General features: G+C 53.6%; 1 protein-coding gene across 5 annotated transcripts in view; it reads left to right on the forward strand.

Moving 5' to 3' along the window:
• FOXP4 (forkhead box P4) overlaps positions 1–19,898 on the forward strand; it is a 61,156-nt gene that overhangs the window by 8,024 nt on the left and 33,234 nt on the right. For all 5 annotated transcript variants that reach the window (XM_059867846.1, XM_059867850.1, XM_059867848.1 and 2 more), the window contains exon 2: positions 11,526–11,745. In XM_059867846.1, coding sequence (XP_059723829.1) covers positions 11,542–11,745 — 204 coding nt within the window. In that variant the 5' untranslated portion in view covers positions 11,526–11,541. The remainder of the gene's footprint in view (positions 1–11,525; positions 11,746–19,898) is intronic.

Here is a 19,898-nt window from a genome sequence, read left to right on the forward strand (position 1 = left end):
AGGGCTGGGCTCTGCATCCTGAGGGATGCTCAGGACCACAGCCCACAGCCCTGTCTGGGTTATTCCCACTTCTCCTTTTAACCCAGGTTTTATTCACAAAAGATCCATGGCAGGGCTGTTCCCAAACCCCTTGAAGTCTTTCCCTTGATTCTGCTGGGCTCCCACTGAACAAATTCCATTTTCCCTGGGAAGTGGAGCCGTGGCTCCAAATCTGGGTCAGGCTTTGGAGCTGTGGGAGCAGCCCATGGACCAAACCCCTCCTCATCCCTGCATCCATGGACCAAACCCCTCCTCATCCCTGCATCCATGGACCAAACCCCTCCTCATCCCTGCACCCGTGGACCAAACCCCTCCTCATCCCTGCACCCATGGATCAAACCCCTCCTCATCCCTGCACCCATGGATCAAACCCCTCCTCATCCCTGCACCCATGGATCAAACCCCTCCTCATCCCTGCACCCATGGATCAAACCCCTCCTCATCCCTGCACCCGTGGACCAAACCCCTCCTCATCCCTGCACCCATGGATCAAACCCCTCCTCATCCCTGCACCCATGGATCAAACCCCTCCTCATCCCTGCACCCATGGATCAAACCCCTCCTCATCCCTGCACCCATGGATCAAACCCCTCCTCATCCCTGCACCCATGGATCAAACCCCTCCTCATCCCTGCATCCACAGCTTTCCCACCGGTTCCGACGCCGGCACGGCGGGCTGTGCCTGGGAAGGAGGAATTCTGGAGAGATCCCCCTGCTCTGTGGGGCTGGGGGTTTAAAATCCTCCCTGAGGAAGAGTCTGCTCCATTTGGGAATGCAGTGGGAGGGAGTTTGGCAGGTGAGGGGGTGGTTTGGGGGTTGCTGCTGGCTGGTCCCTCATGTCCCCAGGGGATGCGTCGGGAGCGTCGCTGCTGCTGAATTTCCAGCTGTAAATTTGGGATGGAGACAGGGCTGTGCCCATCCATCCCTCTGGGAAAAGGATGGAGGGACAGACCCCTGTCCCCTCAGAGGGGACAAACAGCTCCTTCCACTGCAGCCTGGGTCCTTCCCAGGCACGTTGTGGGAATGAGCACAAATTGCTGGGTTTATCTGGAGGTTTAGAATAATAATATTAGGGGGTTGAAAACTCCTGGCAGTGGGCAGGACTGTGCTGGAGCTGGAGAGGACATAGGGGACATGGGGCCAGGGATGTGGCTCATGTCCCTGAGGGATTTGGTGTCGCCAGCTGTGTCCTCTTCACAGCTTGTCTGATTCCGTATCCCGGTGTTGTTGCCTTCCCTCACCACGGTGTGATGATTTTTGGTCTGGGGACAACGGGGGACATCTCCTGGCTTGGTGCCCTGCCTGTGACAGCCCCTGTGACACCTTGTCCTGCAGTGGGTGATGTCAGTGCTCTCTGCCCACCCAGGGACAGTTTGGGGACAGTTCTGTGTGCCCCTGTCTCACGGGAGATGTGGGAAGAGGATGTGACCGGATTGTGGAGGAGCGGTGCCAGCGGGGACTCGGGGGCCGTGCTGTGGCTGCCGTGGGACCAAGGTGACACCCAGAGGGTGGGCACCCAGCCCGAGGTGGGCACCCTCACCTGTGACCCCATGCCAGAGCCCTCAGCTGGGGGTTTTTGGGATCTCCCCTAAAAAAGCAGCTTCCAGTTGTGTGGTGGTGAGTCCTGCTCAGGCAGGGGACACGTTGGGAGCCAGGTGGGCACCAGGGACCTCGAGCCCCTCCTTGCCCCAGCACCCCGAGGTGCTCAGAGGGCCCCAGGACTGCAGGAGGGTGACAACAATTGGTGAATCATTAATTAATATTTTTAAAGGATCAGGGTTATTTTTAGGAGGGGTGGAGGGAGCCCAATTCCTGGGAATACTCCCTGGGATTTGCACGGTGCTCTGTGTCCCACAGCACTGGGAAGGTGCTGGGGCTTCCTTGGCCACTGAGCTGGAGCAGCAGCAGCCACCTGGGGGCCAGCACACCCTAAAGCTGGGCTTCAGGATCTCACCATTCCCAGGAGGAAGCACTGCCTGGGATGAGCAGGGATTCAGGACATGGATTCACTTCCCCCTTCCCCAGCTCTGTCCCGGTCCAGCAGGGACGTGCTGGGTTTGAAGACGCCGCTGCCGCTGAGCTGCGGGGGTGCCTGGGAGCCTGGATGGATCAGCACGACCTGGGAATGCTGAGTGTGACCCTGGAGTGATGCTGTGGGACCAGAGCCCTTCCCTGTGTGCCAGGCTGGCACCCAGAGGGACACTGGAGCCGTGGCAGAGGTTTGCTGCCATCCCTGCGGGATCCATCCACGCTGGGCCGGGCAGCGCCTCCCGCATTCCCCGTGAAGAGCCAGAGAAGGGGACATTCCTGGGAAGGGGACATTCCTGGGAAGAGGACATTCTTTGGAAGAGGACACTCCTGGGAAGGGGACGTGGTGGCTGGACATGGCTCATCCAGGTGACACCAAGAAGGGGACCCCAGTGACCTTCTGACTTCAGCACAGGATCCTGGTGGGAAGCGCTTCCCGCAGCCAAGGGATGCTCCTGCCTCTTGTGCTCTCTTCCCAGCACCTCAAATATTAAATGCAGCATCCCACTCCCCTCCATGGGGGAGCATTCCCAGAGCAGGATCCCAGCACAGCCCTGCTGAACATGCTGCTTCCCAGATTTTAGTGGAGAAATCTCCGGGGTTATTCCCAGCCGAGCTGTCGGGAGCCGTGTTCCTCTGCGGGGCTGGGTTTGCTCCGTGGGGGTGGCAGGTGCCCAGAGAAACCAAGAGATGCTGAGTCTGCCCGTGGAGAAGCCAAGCTGTGCAGGAATAAAATCAGGGAAGCTGTTTGGAAGTGTGGAGCTGGGCTCTGGCAGGGCTGTGAGACGGAGCCGGCCTCGGGTCACGCTGCCTCCGGTCGGGATGCGAAGAAAAATGGACTCGGACCAGGAGTTTGAAAATGCCCAAGGATAGTTCTCACCCCCACTGCCTTTTTTCTTCTCCCTCCTCATGAGCAGCATAATTTCTGGATGGAAACCAGGCCTCTTCCTGCACAGAAATGGGATTTGCCGTGGAAAGCATCGGGGAGTGCCTTAACCAGAGCCTTTTCCGGGTGAATTTTTGCACAGATACGACGGAGTCTGGGAAAACTTGTGGCATCCGAGTTCCTCCCTGCTGCTCCATAGGTACCATCCTGTTTTTTCTTCCCCTCTGGATTATTTGAAGGCCAGGAGAGACTTTTAGCAACTTCCAGTTTAACTCCCCACGAACTCAGCTGGAAAATTTCGCTCGGGGTAGGAGGTGAGAGGCCGAGCCTGAGCCCTGGCATTGCTCCTCATCCCATTCCAAGTGTTCCTCGCCTGCTCCAGGGCATCTCTTCCTCCCTGGCTCCATCCTTGCCCTTTGCAGCCTCTCCTGATGGGATGGGGAGGGGGGAGCTCCTGGAGTTTGGAGTTTATTTTGATGGAAGAGCTTCCCCCATCGCTCCCCTTTTCCGGGAGTTTCGCCTTCCCAGGGATTGAGTCGGGACATTTTCCCGTGTCCCTGCTCTTCCTCACTGCCACGGGGCAGGGTCCTTGAGCCTCCATCCAAGAGGAAGATGCCTCCTCTTCCTCAGGTGTCCCAGGCAGGTGTGGGACCATCCTGGCTGGGAACGGCGGGCACGGAGGAGATTTTGGCCGGCGCATTCCGTGTGCTCCAGGTGGGATGAGGGCTCTGGTGCCTGCAGCAGGAATTCCAGGTGGGATTTGCACCAGGGGGATGTGTCCCCAGTGTGTGAGTTTTAAAAAAAAGTGTGAGCCGGGCACTGGGTGTGTGTGAGAGGCTTGAACCGAGCTGGGATTTACTGGGAGATGCTGGAAAAACCTTTGGAAAACTGGTGTGGGTGATGCCGTGTTGGTTGCAGCTCTATCCCACACCAGCAATGGGAGCTGCTGGCAATTATTTTAATGGGATTGTGGGGGGATTGTTCTGAAAACCTCATCCCAAATCCTAAAACCCTCATCCCATGTGGAAGCACAGAGCAATGGATGGGAGTTGTGCGTGATGGGAATCTCACCTTATCCCGTGGGTTTGGGTTTTTTTTTTTCCTGGGAGTTTGGAGGTTTTTTTTTTTTTAAATTTTGTTCCCTCTGAAATTTTTTCCCCGCCGTCTTCATTATCATTTTTGTTAATTAGATTGTGCTGGGAAACAGTCTCTATTCAAAAGCAAGAAGCTCTGAGATGGGTTTTTCCAAGTGCGGCTGCGTTCCGGGCCTGGGAGAAGGACGGGGAGGGGGGAGAGCCGAGATGCTTGAAAGAAATATAATTTTTTTTTTTTTAAATAATTTCTTCATAAAGCTCTTTAAAAAGAAAACCCCGGGCCCCCTTCCCCCACCACGGCCACCTCCCCTCTTCCCCCCCCACCTCCCCAATTAAACGATTTGAATTTCCACGTTAACCGCTTGGTGCTTCCTCGGCGCCTCAGATGATTAGAAAGGGATATTCATTTATGCCTTTTAAACGCCGCCCCGATTAAAATCAGAGAGATTTTTTCCTTCATCAAAATCTAACATCCTTGAAAAATTAATTTGATGCCTCTTGTTATCAATTAATTGAATCTCGTTGGGAGAGAGGCTCGTGCGGCGGGTGGTTGGAGCCGGCCCTTCTGTTCTTAGTTGCTTTCCCCCCTCTCCGCTCCCTTCCGCTGCTTCCAAACACTGGGACATTATAAAACTCGGCCTTTTCTCTTTTTTTTTTTTATTTTAAAGATATTATTTTTACTCATCTCATAAAATAAAATAAATGAATAAAACTTGCTCTCGCTCTCTCTCTCTCCCCGCCCTCATCCTCCATTCCCTCTGAGTTCCTCTCGGATGAAAAACCCTTTTTTCCCTTCCTTTCTCTCATCCCTCTTTCCTATAACTTCTGAGAAAGAAAAGTTGGGGCTTTTAGCAATTTCTCGGCGGCCAAGGACCGTCTTTCTTCCTTTCTTTAACGGGGGATATTGGATATTTCATTTGAATCTCCTTTTTTTCAATTAAAAGTGCCCCGTTCCTGCTCTTCCAGCTGCTCCATTCTCCTGCCCTGCCTCAGCAACCGGAGAAGCGATTTTCCTTTCTTTAATATTTCAGCTCTTCCCCTGAGACGGGCTGCCTGCCTTATTTTTTTTTTTTAATAGACTTTTTCTCCCTCTATTAAACTTTTCCAATCTTCGTCCCTTTATTTTTTTCCATTCCCACCTCTTTAAACAAAAAAAAAAAAAAAAGAAGAAAAAAAACCACACAAAAAAAATCCAGGAAAAGTTATAAAATGGGAAGAACTGGGTCATTCAGGAAGTTATTGAAATAACTTCAAAATTAGGCTTCACTTTCACTCTCCTTGGAGTGGTTCTGCCTTTGGATCCAGTCTCCTCCCTGGTGGCTCTGTGGTTGATGTCCAGTTGGGAATGTGGGCTTGGAGGTGTTGGGGATCACCCAGATGACAGCAGGGAGGTGGTTTTGGGTTTCTCTGAGGGATGGGGATTGGGTGGGGGTGTCCCATCCAAGGACTCCTCAGGGGTGGTGAGGGGATGTGTCCCCCCAGTCTGGTGCCCTGAGGTGTGACTCGGTGTCAGGACCCCGGTGTCACCCCCCCTGTGCCCTGCGCTGTCCCCTCAGTTGTTGTGCCCAGCTGGGTTTGGGATCTGACAGGTGAGAGGCTCTTCCAGCCCTACCTGTCCTCACTGAGGGGCCTCTCCTGCTCCTGTGTGGGGTCACCAAGGATTCTGGGGCTGGGGAGAGGGTGACCCTGATCCATGGGCACTGAAGGGAGTTTTGGGATCTTTAAATTCCCGTTTGGATCCTGTTGGGCTGAAGGAAAGCAAGTTTTTAGGGGGATGAGAAATGAGGGGATGCAGGGCTGGACCTGGCACTGTGGTGGCTGATGTGGCTCCACAGGGGCTTCCTGGATTTTGGGGAGTGCCCCCAGCCTTGCTCCCAGTGGGAATCCTGCAGGATTTGGGCACTGGGCCTGCATTCCAAACTGATGGGACAGAGGTGCCAGACCTGTATCCTGGCATGATGGGACACAGGAACTGGTCCTGCATCCCAACCTGATGGGGCACAGGAACTGGTCCTGCATCCCAATCTGATGGGACACAGGTATTGGACCTTCAGCCACACCTGATGGGGCACAGGTATTGGACCTTCAGCCACACCTGATGGGGCACTGGTACCAAACCTTCATCCTGACCCACTGGGATGCAGGTTCTGGTTCTGCATCCCAACCCACCAGGACATGGGTACCAAACCTGCACCCCAACCTGGTGGGACAGGAGTTCTGGGCCTGCATCCCAGCCTGAGGGGGTTTGGGTACCAAACCTTCATCCTGACCCACTGGGCCATGGGTACCAGACCTGCATCCCCACCTGATGGGACATGGGTACCAAACCTTCATTCTGGCTCAGTGGGACTCGGGTACCTGACCTGCATCCCCACCTGATGGGACACAGGTGGTGGACCTTCATCCCGGCCCACAGGTTGCTCCATCACCCCAGCAGTGACCCATGGTGGGTGCAGAGACCACCAGCACCCACCGAGGGGCTGCCCCAGCTCCCCACGTGTGGTGGCTCCGGAGCAGCGAGGTGGGAGCCCCGTGCTCCACGTCACTATTTAATTAGACGTCCCTGATTAACAAAACTTGGCGTTAGGCTTCCTCCTGCCCTCATCTTTCCTGGCTCCGAATCAATGGCTTTGATATGCTAATTAGGGAGTAATTTAATTTCAAAAGGCCGCAATTAACAAGGGTGTTGTGGACATGCTGTAGTTAAGCGGCGTAATCTAATTTGCATTAGTAACAAGCAGGGACTAATTAGAAGCTTAATTAGACACTTAGACGGCTCTTGTGTTTACTTTCTTAATGAGATGGAGTGGGGTTCCTTTTTTTTTTAATCTTTTCAAGAGCACAGCGAGGGAAGCAGGGATGGAGCAGGATGGGGCAGCCCGGCACGTGCTCCAGGATGGAGCAGCAGCCCCGCGGTCCCAACACCGGCCTGGCCACCTCCAGCCAGTCCCACACCCACTCTGGGAGGGGTTTTGTATTCCTCGAAGCTTGGAAGGGAATGGGAGAGGTGCCAGGCAGGCGTTGGTGTCTCTGGGATCTCCTGTGGGGTTGGCTGCACTCGGGGCAGGCCTGGAGAGCAAGGGATGCTCTGGGGGTGATGGGTTTTGGAGAGGCAGGTGGGGCTTGCCAGGAGCACAGGAACCATCCCAGGGTTTCCCATGCTGGAGTCCTCATGCTTCCAGGTGCTCTCCAGCTCTCTGAGTGAGCTGATCCAAGGATCCCTGATTTTTGGGAAGAGGAGAACCTCGCTGTGGCCATCCCTGCCTGGTTTCCACAGAGCAGCGAAGGCTCCTCGCTGCCTGCCAGTCCCTGGTGCCCACGAGTGTAGCTGGGCTGGCACCGAGGCAGGGGGTGAAGGTGAAGCACCAGAGGTTGGCTCTTCCCAAAGAAGTTGCTGGGAGCGAGATGAAAGTGGGAGATGAAAGTGCCCAGAGGTGAGATCCCATTAAAGCAGTGCCTGGGCTTAGCCGGTCCCTGGTTCCTTAAATATCTTCTAATTTACAGTAATGCTCCGGATTCGTCTCAGCTCCCCCAGACTTTTATTTTAATCCCCTTTCCACATTTCCATGTGTTTATGTGTTAATTAAAGGGTAAAAAGCCACTCTTGGAGCAATCCTGGGCTGCTGCTTCTCTTCCAGCGAAGCCTTTTAGGATTAGCAGCCGCTTCCTAAAGCCTCGCGGTGCCGGAGCAGGACGGGCAGGTTGCTCAACTTTCCGTAGCTGGGAGCAGATCCAGTGCCTGGGATCCAGCTTTCCTGAGTGCTCTTCTCCTTCCAGCTGTGCAGAGGAGCATCCCGGAGATTTCTGAGGGCTCTGGGGGGGTTTGCTGGGTCTGTGCTCCTTTGGGATCTGCTGGTAGGTACCCAGGGGAGAGGCCGCCTGCTCCCTTCCATGTCCTGGCCAGGCTGGAGCTGGGAGGAAGGCTCTGGAATATTGCATTAGGACTGGGATGACTCTGGAATATTGCTTTGGGACTGGGATGTGGTGGGAGGGGTGGAAAGAGCCTCTGGAACGTCTCAGTGGCAGTTTGGTGTCACCTGTGCTGTCCCGTGGAGATGTGACGGGGGAGTTTTCCCAGCGGTGTTTCCCACTGTTATTCCTCATCCCTCCCTCCTCGGTGATGACTGAGGAGCTCTTGGCATTTGTGTCTGGGGACACTCAGGGCAGGGTAACCCACAGTGGTTGGGGATGGGGACTGGAGGACAGGGACAGCAGGGTGGAGGTGACACTGGCTCCGTGTGTGGCCCACAAAGGGCAGCCCAAAATTACAGAGCTGCCGAGGGCTGTGGTGATGAGGATAATGAAAAATAGGGAAAGCTGCTGAAATTGGTGTTGGGGCAGTGGTTTCTGAGGAGCTCGTGGTGTGGCTGTGGCTGTTCCAGCAGGCCCTGGGAAGTGCCATTGAATTTTCCTGTCCTTGGGATCAGGTGGAGCAGTGGCATTGCTTCGGACAGGTCTGGATGGCCCAAAATTCCTCAGGAGTTTTTTGGAGGGAAATCGCTGCTTCATCTGCTCTTGCTGCTCCTAAAATCCCGCCTCCATTGCTTTGAGCCCATGGTTTTGGTCACCTCCATGCTCATCCTTCCCTTCTGGAAGGCTCCGTGGCAGTGCTAGGCTCCGTGGCACGGTGTTCCCACGGGAATCGTGGCACCGCGTCCCCAGCCCCTGCTCCAAGCCCCTCCCTCCCAGGGAAGCTCCGGGCATCCATCAGGCTGTTAATTGCGCTAATTAGAGAGTGCGGAGGTGTTAATTGGAAAACGCTGGGATCGTGCCTGTTTGCGGGAGGGATGGATGTCAATAAACCGGGATTGATGACTGGGATGGAGCGTGCTCCGCGCAGGTTAGCGGCGAGTCGGGGGATGTCAAGGAAATGTTACTGCTCAGATGAAGCAATTGTTAATTAAAAGCCACGGTAATTAATACACCCTCGTTGCCATATGGTCCTGCCGAAGGAAGGCAGGGGGATTCGTTGCTCCGTTTGTAATTCTCCGTTTCCTTCCCTTTGTCCTGCGGAAGGTGCGTGGTTGGATAAAAGGGGGGGAACAAAAAACGCAGAGCGGTGGTTCAGCGAGTCTGAAATGGTAATTAATGGTAATTAACGATCCATTTGTGCAGCTTCTGTTGCTGTTGCCGTTGGAGGGGGCTCCTCCCTCCCCTTTTAACCAAACCCACCCTTTCCCTCTGGATGTGGGTGTTGTTGGATCTTCCCGCTGACTGTCTGGGCACCGTCCCTGCCTCTCTGCCTGGGGGAAGGTCTGATCCTGCTGAGCCCCTCTGGATGCCGTGGAGGAGAATCCCTGGAATACTGCTTGTGTTTGAACTGCGAGTGATGAGCAGCAGGAGCTGGGATGCTGCGGATCCCTCCCGGCTCTGTGCAGGGCTGCACGTGTGCTCTGGCATCGTTCAGCCCAGTTCTGCTCTTCCCACTCATCCCAGATCCGTCCTGGCTGGAAAAGTGCTTGTTCCTAATTTAAATCCACTTTATAACCTCGCAGACATCGGCTTCGTTTTTTTCCCCCCCCCCCCCCTTTTTTTTTTCTTTAAGGTTTTGTAAAACTTTTTATAGGAATGGAAATATTTCGATTCTTATGATGATGACTTTCTTTTATGACTTCCCTCGCAGCGTTGTTGGGATCCCAGACACTCCAGCATCCCAGAGGAGTTTGGGAATGGGAAGTGGAGTTTTACAGGACTTGGAGAGGGAACTCAGCTGGCCCGGTGTCCCCAGCTCCGGGAATCACCCGGGCTGCAGGAGTCTGCTCCAGCATCCCGCCTCTGGCAGGGGCTGGAACCACCAGAGCGAGCCCACGGCTCCTCCACCAGCAGAGATTTCCTCCTAATTCCCAACAGTTAAACTCCAGTTTATGCCCGAAGCCAGGAAAGTTTTATATCCTTTCCAAAACTGTCTTTTTTCTTCTTTTTTTTCTTTTTTTTTCCTTTTTTTAATACTTCCTGTTGTAACTGTGGATATTCCTGTTCTCCATGTAAAAGTCAAATCCCTGCTGGAATCCTGATGAGTTTCTGACCCTGGCGATGCCGTTGGAGTGTCGGACACGAAGCATTCCCCGTGGGGCCTCGCAGATTTCAGAGGGAAAACAGGAACAGGAACAGCAATAATTTCATATTTCTGAACTTAAAATCCTTGAAATTCAAAGTGGGGAAGGAAATAATGCAGTTTTAAGGAAAAAGGTGAGGGTTTATTCCAGATTTTTGTCGCTGAGGCAGCATCCTGTCAGCATCCCATCCTTGGGAAGCTGCTCCAACCAAACCCAAATCCCAGTAATCCCCTTAACCTTGAGCTGTCCCACAGCCACCGGTGTGTCACCCCCAGAGCCCTGGGACAGTGGGAGGGAGCCAGGAGCTCCCCTTGGGAATGGATGTCACTCATATCCCCTGCGGAAATGACTTTTGAAATGCAGATAATCTCCAACATGCAAATGAGCAGCGCGCTGCTCCCTGTTTAATATGAATGATCAGCCCCTGAATAGCGATTATTACACGCCACATTTCAGCAATTATGTTGTTCCTGGTTTGTCTCGCTGCCTTTTGGGGTGTGGAGGGGGGAAAAAGGGAAGAAAAGAGGGTGGAAAGAGAAAGGGGGGGTGGTGTTTTTTCATCCCATCTCTCTGGTTTTGTTCCCGTCTTGTTACAAACTCCGCGAGCGGCGGTGGGTGAGCGCTGAGCCCATGCTGGTGGGATGGAGGGGTGTGGAAATGAAACTGCTTTTCCATGGAGGAAAACGTGTGTTGGGAAGGAGGGAGAGACCCTCACTCCTGGGTGGATTCTGTGCTGCCACTTTTCTGTGTCAGGGCTGGATGTGGCAGAGGCCAGTGCTGGCTGTGCTGGTCCTGTTTGCTCCAGTGCCAGCCCAAATCCAGGAGTTTCTCCCAGAAAAAGGCACCCTCAGCTTCACAGCCACCAACCTGCCACTCATCCGAGCCCACTGAGCAAAAACTGGGAGAAGGGAAGGATTTTCCAACCCGTGTTCCGCCGGGCTCTCGTTCCCACATCCCAGCTCTGCCGTTCTTTGGGTTTCCTCAACCTGGCACCTTCTGCCAGGTGTTTTTTCCAGCTGGGAAGTGGTGGTTTGCTGGGAGATGAAGCACTTGAGGGAATGTTTTGACTTTGTTAGGATTTTTCAGGGTGGAATACGAGGTGTGGGTTCTCGGCATCTCGCTGGGGCTTCGGGTATGCTCTCACCGTGAGATACTTTGGGGTTTGGGGAAAACAAACGGATTCCTGGAGCTCTGTGCCTTGCACCAGGCTCAGGGAAAGCTGGAATTGTGAGTTTTCCTAAGGACTGGGTTGCACTTTGCCTAGGGACGTGCACCGTGTTTGCAGCAGCTCCCACATTTATTTTTTATTTTATTTTTCGGGGCGAACCGAACGCGGCTCAAACCCAACACGCTTTGCCACGCCGTCCCAGCGGGATCAGCCACCTCAGCCCCCGTTCTCAGGCTCTCCTCTCCCCTCTTTAGGTCCTGCTAGCGAGTCATGATGGTTGAATCTGCCTCGGAGACGATCCGTTCCACGCCCAGCTCGGCGCAGAACGGGGTGAGCAGCCTGAGCAATCAGCCCGATGGCGGCGGCGGCGGCAGCGGGGGCGGCCCCGGGGGCGGCGGCCGCGACGGAGCCGCCGGAGCCGAGGCCAACGGAGAGATGAGCCCCGTGGAGCTCCTGCACTTCCAGCAGCAGCAGGTAACTGGGGTAATTCAACCTGTTCCTCCAAAGCTGGCTGACACAGGCAGCGGGGTGCTGTGAGGATGCGGTCTGGGGACAATGTCGGGTTTTGGCGTGATTTGGGTTGGGTTGCGCCTGGTTTGGCCATTCGTGGTTGAGCTGTCCCAAAAATCAAGGGTTTGTCCTTGTCCCACATCCCTTGGGAAGCAGAGCTCATCCATCCCTGGGGATGGAGTTCGCTGGTTTTTTCCTGCCTGCTCTGCCCCCCATCAATCTGAGGCGCTGGAACACCAAAAACCTTGGCCCTAACACCAGGAGCAGGTCCTGCCTGAGAGGATTTTGGTTTTCCAGGAGCTGCTTTCCCATTCCCAGAGGCTCCTGGAGATTGAAGCTCACCCACACAGCCCAGGACATGTGTGACAGTGACACATGTGTGCAGCAGCTCTGGATGTGCCCCTGGTGTAGCCCGTGCCACACGTGTCCCCTGCCACACACAGCCCTGGGGACATGCCTGCAGCTTACCTTTCCAAACAAACTTTGGCAAAAAAACATCAATTTCCCTGCTCGGCTACTAAATAAGGCAATGATCCCTCTCCTCGTACGGAGATCGCCTCCCTGAGCCATAAATTCCAGCGTGAAAGCTGTAAAAAATTGCTGTGTCTGATACTTTAGTAGGGAGTGCTGTAAATCCATTACCTGGATAACAGGCGTTCCGCACGCCGCTAAGCCCCTGTTCCCCGCATCCAAAGGGTAATCATGCGTGTAATGCTGCTGCCAGTGCCCCTCTGAGGAGCTCCCTGCTCTCCCTCCCGGAATTCCAGCGGATAACAGGAGATCCGTGTCCCCCCCCCAGCCAAAAAGATGCAAATGGTGGCTGTGAAATGGGAGATCTCCTCCAGAAAATCGGGTTTTTCCTTCTCGTGGATGCTCCCGGTGGATGCTGATGTTTCGTTTCACCCCCGTGGTGTTTCTCCTGGTGGATTCCTGTTAAAGCAGAGGGTTTGGTGAACTTCCAAAAAAACCAAGTGATACCTCCAGCCACAGCACCTGGGGAAGGGGGAGGACTTATCCCGAGGATGATCCATCTTCCTGCTTCAGGGAGCAGGCTGAGCACCAGCTGGGGTCAGGAATAAATGTCCCCACAGCGAGAGTTTTGGACAATTAGGTGCTTGATGGAGGCTTTGCTCCATCCCCGGGAGCATCCAGCGTTCTCCCCTGGTTCTTGGATGGCTGGGCTCTTCCGTGTGCTCACTCCCTCATCCTGGAATGGCAGCACTCCATCCTGATTCTCGTTGAGCTTTATGAAACCTCCCAAGAAACCTTGGGGAGCCTGCAGGGCTGGGAGCCCGTGTCTCATCCTGGTGGGCCCAAAGCTCTGTGTGTGTGCGGATTTCTGTGCCCAGATTCCATTTTTGACCTTTTTCAGTTCTTGTGACCTCGCTGCTTTTACAAGTGTGAGGCCAGACTGGTCTTTGCAGGGAATTTTTGGGTTAAAGCTGCTCTGCAAGGGTGCTGCCTCGAGATGGGCGGGATATCGAGGCCATGGGGGTGTTGTGGGGTGCTCAGGGACCTTGTTTGGGGTGTCCCTGGAGCAAGGATTGCTGAGACAGGGTCAACATTCCTGCATCCATCCATCCATCCATCCATCCATCCATCCATCCATCCATCCATCCATCCATCCATCCATCCATCCATCCTCATCCTTCCCAATCCACGCCTGGAAGGGGAGAGCCTGAAGGGGAGAGCAGGTGGCCGGTGGGGTGTGGAAAGGGCATCCCCTCCCCTTCCTCCCTCCTCCTCCTCCTCTCCCTCCCTCTCCCCGGCCCGAGGGCTGGCGCTGGGGTTAAATCCCTGCATTTCAATGCTCGGGACGGGGCTGAAAAGCCTCAATAGCTCACACCAGCTTTGTGCAGGGGCTGGCGGAGGGGAGAGGTCGCCCGGGGGCACCGGGGGGCAGCTCCCGGCCCGGGACCCCCCCCCTGTCCCCGCTGTTGCTGTGGGAACGGGGAGGGACCTCCGGCACTGCCGGGCTCCAAAGGGATCTGCCAGGCTGGATCCGCCCGGAATTCCTGGGGGGGAAAGGGAAAAAAGGAAAAGGAAAAGGGAAGGGAAGGGAAGGTTTGGGAAGGGAAGGGAAGAAGGGAGAAGGAAAGGGAAGAAGGGAGAAGGAAAGGGAAGAAGGGAGAAGGAAAGGAAAGCGAGAAGGGTCATGGGGTGCTGGGGGTGGCACATCCCTGTGGTGGGGGAATCCTCTGGTTTTTTAGGAGTGGGAATAAAGCTCTGCTCAGCCACTATTTGGGGTTTTCCAGGATGGTTTTTTTTTTTGCTGAATTGCTGCAGAGAATTCCAACTTTTAGCCAGCAGCTGGTGTTTGAATCCATGGGGTCACTGCAGGTTTGGGGTGCAGGGAATGGAGGGAAAGGATGGAAAAAGATCCTTGCAGACAGGGCAGAGTTCCACATGGAAAACCCAAATCCATGCAAACCTCGAGGAGCAGGGATGTCCTGGGAGAAGCAAGGGGACAATCCCCGAGTCTGGCACCCCAGAGGAGCTCCTTCCAGCTCTAAATCCATGGCAAAGGAGCCAGCTGGAAAATCCAGCTGCTCTGGGCTTGTTTTATGGTGCAAAAAATACCCAAAAAATTGCAGTGTGCTGCAGACAGACGTCAAAGAAACGGGGAGGAATAAACAAAAATAAGACTTGTTTTGGAGAAGGAGCAAACGGGACTTTTTTGGGAGTTGGGGAAGGGTGTGGAGGGGGAGGAGAGGCACTTTGCTGCCCTGGGAGAGATACCATTCCATAAAACATGTGATCACATCTCAAATATATTGTGTAATCCTCTATTATTAGGGTATTTAAGATAAAAACGAGGCTGGAGCACTTAAGTGAAACTCATCTCTCTCTTCACTTCCCTGATTCATATTTAATATTTCACTGAGCACAAATGCAGGAGCAGTTTTTCCTTTTTTCCCCCCTTTTTTTTTTCCCCTATCCTTCCTCATTTTTTCCTACTTTTTTCCCTTTTTCTCCCCCTTTTTTCCTGTTTTTTCCCCTTTTTTCCCATGGGGTGGGATTGTCAGGAGGGTGTTCCTTGTCCTCTTAATTAGTGGGGCTGGGTTTAACCCCTCACCTGTGAGGATTGAGGAGTCAGGAGCAGAGGAATAAAATCCAGGAGCACTGGAGCAGGGCAGAACAGCTGGGGCTGGGCCACAGACATGGAGCTGGGTGTAAAAAAGGATTTTTTTTTTTTTTTTTTCATTTTCCTGTGAGGAATTGTGTCATTTTTTTTGTTCATTTGGATTTCTTGGAGCCATTTGGTTCTGGTTAAGCGAGGCCAGGGCTGGGCTGGTGGAAGTGCTCCTCAATATGGCATCATTTACTGTTAATATCCAGCTAAAAATATCCCTCTGTGTGTTGTTTTAATGGCTCTAATTCTGGAATGTGACGATGTCATTTTTATGAGGTTAGTGTAAAAAATCTTCCTTCTTTTTTTTTTTTACCATTTTTTTTCAGCCCTTCCCAACCTCTCTCCACCCTCCAAAAGGATCTGAGGGAAAAGGGAAGATCAAAATTCCCTCCCTCCCTCTTTCCATGCGAAGTTCTTGCTGTAATGGAATTTTTCAGGTGTTTTTTTCTCTTTTTGGAAGGTAAAACACCATACAAAGCTCTAATCCAGGTGGAAAATCCCTCAGCTGTTTTTGGGCAGCTATTCCCAGCTGGAATTAAAAACTCCATCCTCATAAAGTGAGATATCTGGTGAAGGAGGCAGTTTCAAATACCCCAAGCAAGATTTTCCTTTATTTTGGATGGATTTTTATTATTTTGGGTTGATTTTTTTGGGGGGAGGCTGTGGCCCCTCCTTTTCAGATGACCCATGGGTGTCTCCATGCTCTCCAAACTTTTTTTTTTGGAGCTCCTGACCCATTTCTTCCCAATCAGGAGGCCTCAGAGAGGCTCTGCTGGGGCAGGTTTTGAGGAGGAAGAGGCAGGGATGAGGATTAATCCCACATTAATCCAAGGTGTGGGGTGAGGCAGCTCTCCCTGGGCCGTGCCAGGTTTGGTTTGGTTTTTTTTGTCTGGTGTTTCCCCATGGCAGAAAGGGGAGTTTGTGGTGTTTGCCATGGAAAAGGTAAAAATCAGCCCAAATCTGCCCTTGCTGGGGTCTGGAGAAACAGGGAAAAATCAGGATAATGCTCAGGTAGGCTGGGTGGAAGTTGGAAAAAGAGGCTGCTGCCCTGCTGGGGGATGTCTGGAGTTGGGGATGGTTGGGAGAGTTTGGGGATTTGGGGTCTGAGGGGAGGGATGAGCATCCCTGGGGGGGATCCTGGGGGCAGGAGGTCCTGGCAGGGTTCATTGACCCCCTCCCCATCCCAGCACACACCTTCCAGTACCTTCCTCCCACCTCTCCCTGCAGTCCCAGGTGTGTTCCACATCGCAGGGACGTTCTGGGCCTCCCCCAGCCATGTCCAGGTCCCATCCTCTTCCTCATCCTGCAATGTGCTGCTCCTGGGGAGGGCAGAGCCAAACCACAGCAGCCCTGGCTGTGGCTGAGACAAACTTCATTCTGGGATCTGTCACAAACTTTTTCTGGGATCTTTTGCAAAGTTTTTCTGGGATCTTTCACAAACTTTTTCTGGGATCTTTTGCAAAGTTTTTCTAGGATCATTTGGTGATCAGAGGGAGTTTGACACAAGGAATTCATTCTCCATTCTGCCTGATGTGTTGATGACTCCTGAATATCAGCAGGCATTGGGATTTGGGTTAATTTTTATTTATAAATCATTTTCCCTCTTTCACAGAGGTAAAATCCCATCTACTCCTACAGGGAAACTCTTCCTTCTGCTTCCCCCCTCCTCAGCCCCAAGGAGAGGCTCTGACTGATGGAAATCTTCATCCCCCACCACTGGGCTGCTCCTCCTGCCTTGTTTGGGCAACAAATGCAGCTAACAGGTGGCTCTGCCTCCTGAAATTCCACCCTGGGTGCTCCACATGCTCTGTCCAGGTTTCCATCCCTGTCTGAGGGACCTGCAGCAGGTTCCATCCCTGCCTGAGGGATCCTGCAGGTTCCATCCCTGTCTGAGGGACCTGCAGCAGGTTCTATCTGTGTCTGAGGGATCCTGCAGCAGGTTCCATCCCTGTCTGAGGGATCCTGCAGCAGGTTCCATCCCTGCCTGAGGGATCCTGCAGGTTCCATCCCTGTCTGAGGGACCTGCAGCAGGTTCCATCCCTGTCTGAGGGACCTGCAGCAGGTTCCATCCCTGTCTGAGGGATCCTGCAGCAGGTTCCATCCCTGCCTGAGGGATCCTGCAGGTTCCATCCCTGTCTGAGGGACCTGCAGCAGGTTCTATCTGTGTCTGAGGGATCCTGCAGCAGGTTCCATCCCTGCCTGAGGGATCCTGCAGGTTCCATCCCTGCCTGAGGGATCCTGCAGGTTCCATCCCTGTCTGAGGGATCCTGCAGGTTCCATCCCTGTCTGAGGGATCCTGCAGCAGGTTCCATCCCTGCCTGAGGGATCCTGCAGGTTCCATCTCTGTCTGAGGGATCCTGCAGGTTCCATCCCTGTCTGAGGGATCCTGCAGGTTCCATCCCTGTCTGAGGGATCCTGCAGGTTCCATCCCTGTCTGAGGGATCCTGCAGGTTCCATCCCTGTCTGAGGGATCCTGCAGCAGGTTCCATCCCTGTCTGAGGGATCCTGCAGCAGGTTCCATCCCTGCCTGAGGGATCCTGCAGGTTCCATCCCTGCCTGAGGGATCCTGCAGCAGGTTCCATCCCTGCCTGAGGGATCCTGCAGGTTCCATCCCTGCCTGAGGGATCCTGCAGCAGGTTCCATCTCTGAGGGATCCTGCAGGTTCCATCCCTGCCTGAGGGATCCTGCAGGTTCCATCCCTGTCTGAGGGATCCTGCAGCAGGTTCCATCTCTGAGGGATCCTGCAGCAGGTTCCATCCCTGTCTGAGGGACCTGCAGCAGGTTCCATCTCTGTCTGAGGGATCCTGCAGGTTCCATCCCTGTCTGAGGGATCCTGCAGCAGGTTCCATCCCTGTCTGAGGGATCCTGCAGCAGGTTCCATCCCTGTCTGAGGGATCCTGCAGCAGGTTCCATCTCTGAGGGATCCTGCAGCAGGTTCCATCCCTGTCTGAGGGATCCTGCAGCAGGTTCCATCCCTGTCTGAGGGATCCTGCAGCAGGTTCCATCCCTGCCTGAGGGATCCTGCAGGTTCCATCCCTGTCTGCAGCCGAGCCCAGCTCAGGTTGGAGAGGGGGCAGAGGCAATGGAGGGAGGGGGCAGCTCCGGGCGCTTGCCAGAGAGGCCCCTGTGTGCAATTGTGAGGCCGTGTCGGGTTTTTTTCCCTGTAAATCTTTGTAATTTCGTGCTTCAGAGCACACCAAAGTGAGGGAGCCAGCGGGGGGTGAATTAAATTCCCCCCTGAGAGGCGGCGCCGGGGGCTGGCTGCCACCCCGGGCCAGCCGGGCCTTGGGAAGAGAAATCTGAACTTTGGGAAGAGAAATTCCGGGAGAAACCTCGTGCAGCGCTTTTTGTGTGCTGGAGAAGTTTTGTGCAGCACTTTTCGAGTGCTGGAATCCTGTCCCTGAGGCTTTTCCCCCTGTTTTTCATCCCTTTCTGCATTGATTTTTGCCAGGCCGGGACAAGGCCCTGCCCTGGCTGGGTCTCCTCTGTGAGGGGGTGCTTGTAAAAGTGGCAGGAATTTCACATGGAGAAGCCAAATCCATGGAAAACTCTGCTAAAAGATGCTTGGAAAAGCAGCTAAAGCTCAGGGATTTGCTGTGGGGATGTGGGAGGCAGCTCCAGCACCCATCCTGGAGGGAGCCTCGGGCCTGAGCTGCCATCAAGTGGATTCTCCACCTTGGCTTTTAACTGGAATTACTGTTTTCATTTCCAAAAGTAATTAAAATATCAGACCTTGAGCTGTCATAACTGTCACAGGGTTTTTGTGCTCGCATTACCGATGCACATCTATCCCTGGTAATAACAGGGAAAATAAAATGCCCTGAAGAAAAAAGAAAACGTTGGGGCTGAGGCAGCTTTGGGATCAGGACCATGGGATTTTTCCCTCAGTGATTCCCAGCTGTGAATTGCAGAGTTTGTCCTCGAGGATCTGAGTTTTGAGTTGTTTGGATAAAGGAAGTTTGGGAGTTGTGGGTTGGGGGTGCTCAGTGGCCACGGGGCAGCTCTGGGTGCACAATCCTGGGACACAGCTCTGGTAATTCACCACAGGAATTGGAAATTAGGATCCGTTTATTTACAAAATTCCTCAGGTTTTGATTTTCTTGGGGCTCTGTGGTTCATGTGACAGTGACAAACACTGCCCAGTGCTGTGTCTGGGGTGTTTGGTTTGGGCCTCCTGCTGTGAAATTACAATTTTTTAATGAATGAAGGCTGGGTGTGTTAAACCCTTTGCTCTCATCCTCCAGCTGGAAATTCCCTCTCATTTTCCAGGTGCCCTTGTAGTGCCTGTCCAGCTGCACAGAGCGGGCCAGGTGGATTTTCCACCCCAAGATGTAGCACAGCTGGGGCACCCTGTGCCCTTCCCAAGAATTCCCTTGTGCAGAGGAGCCACAGGGAGGACCTGAAACGGGATCTAAACCACAGGGAATGACTTTTCATGGATGCTCCATTTGAGGAGAGGCTCTGGGTCAGGGTTCTGTGGGTTTGCATCGACAGCTGAGGCGTGTGCTGAGCTGTGAGGGGATTTGTGGGGGGAAGAAGGGTGGAAATTTTTCAGAGATGTGCCCAAAAAATACCCAGAAGGAAGGAAAAGAATCCTTGTAAAGCAGAAATAAGGAGCAAACAGGTCTGGGAGCACTGGGTTGTTTTCCTCAGAGCTTTACTCCTTTTCCTGGCTCCCAAGCTCTTTTCTCTCAGCTCATTTTTCCTCCTCATCTATTCACAGGATTTTCCTTAATTTCCCATTTTCTCCAGCTGCTCCCAGTGCTGGGCATGGCTCTCTTGTACCTGTGTTTTTCACAAGTGCATTTTATCCATTTCTGTTGTTTTTTCCCTATTTTTGTGGGATTCCCAGTGGGATTTTTGTGGGATTTCCTGTAAAAAACTTGAAGAACTCATCACTTTTTCTAGGCAACCCCCTAAAAACAATCAGGTTTCATGGTGGTCACTTGTATGGGGTGCTGAGCACCTCCTGGATCCCCATCAA

Source organism: Haemorhous mexicanus, chromosome 25 (genome assembly GCF_027477595.1).
Source record: "Haemorhous mexicanus isolate bHaeMex1 chromosome 25, bHaeMex1.pri, whole genome shotgun sequence".
NCBI classification, from domain to species: domain Eukaryota; kingdom Metazoa; phylum Chordata; class Aves; order Passeriformes; family Fringillidae; genus Haemorhous; species Haemorhous mexicanus.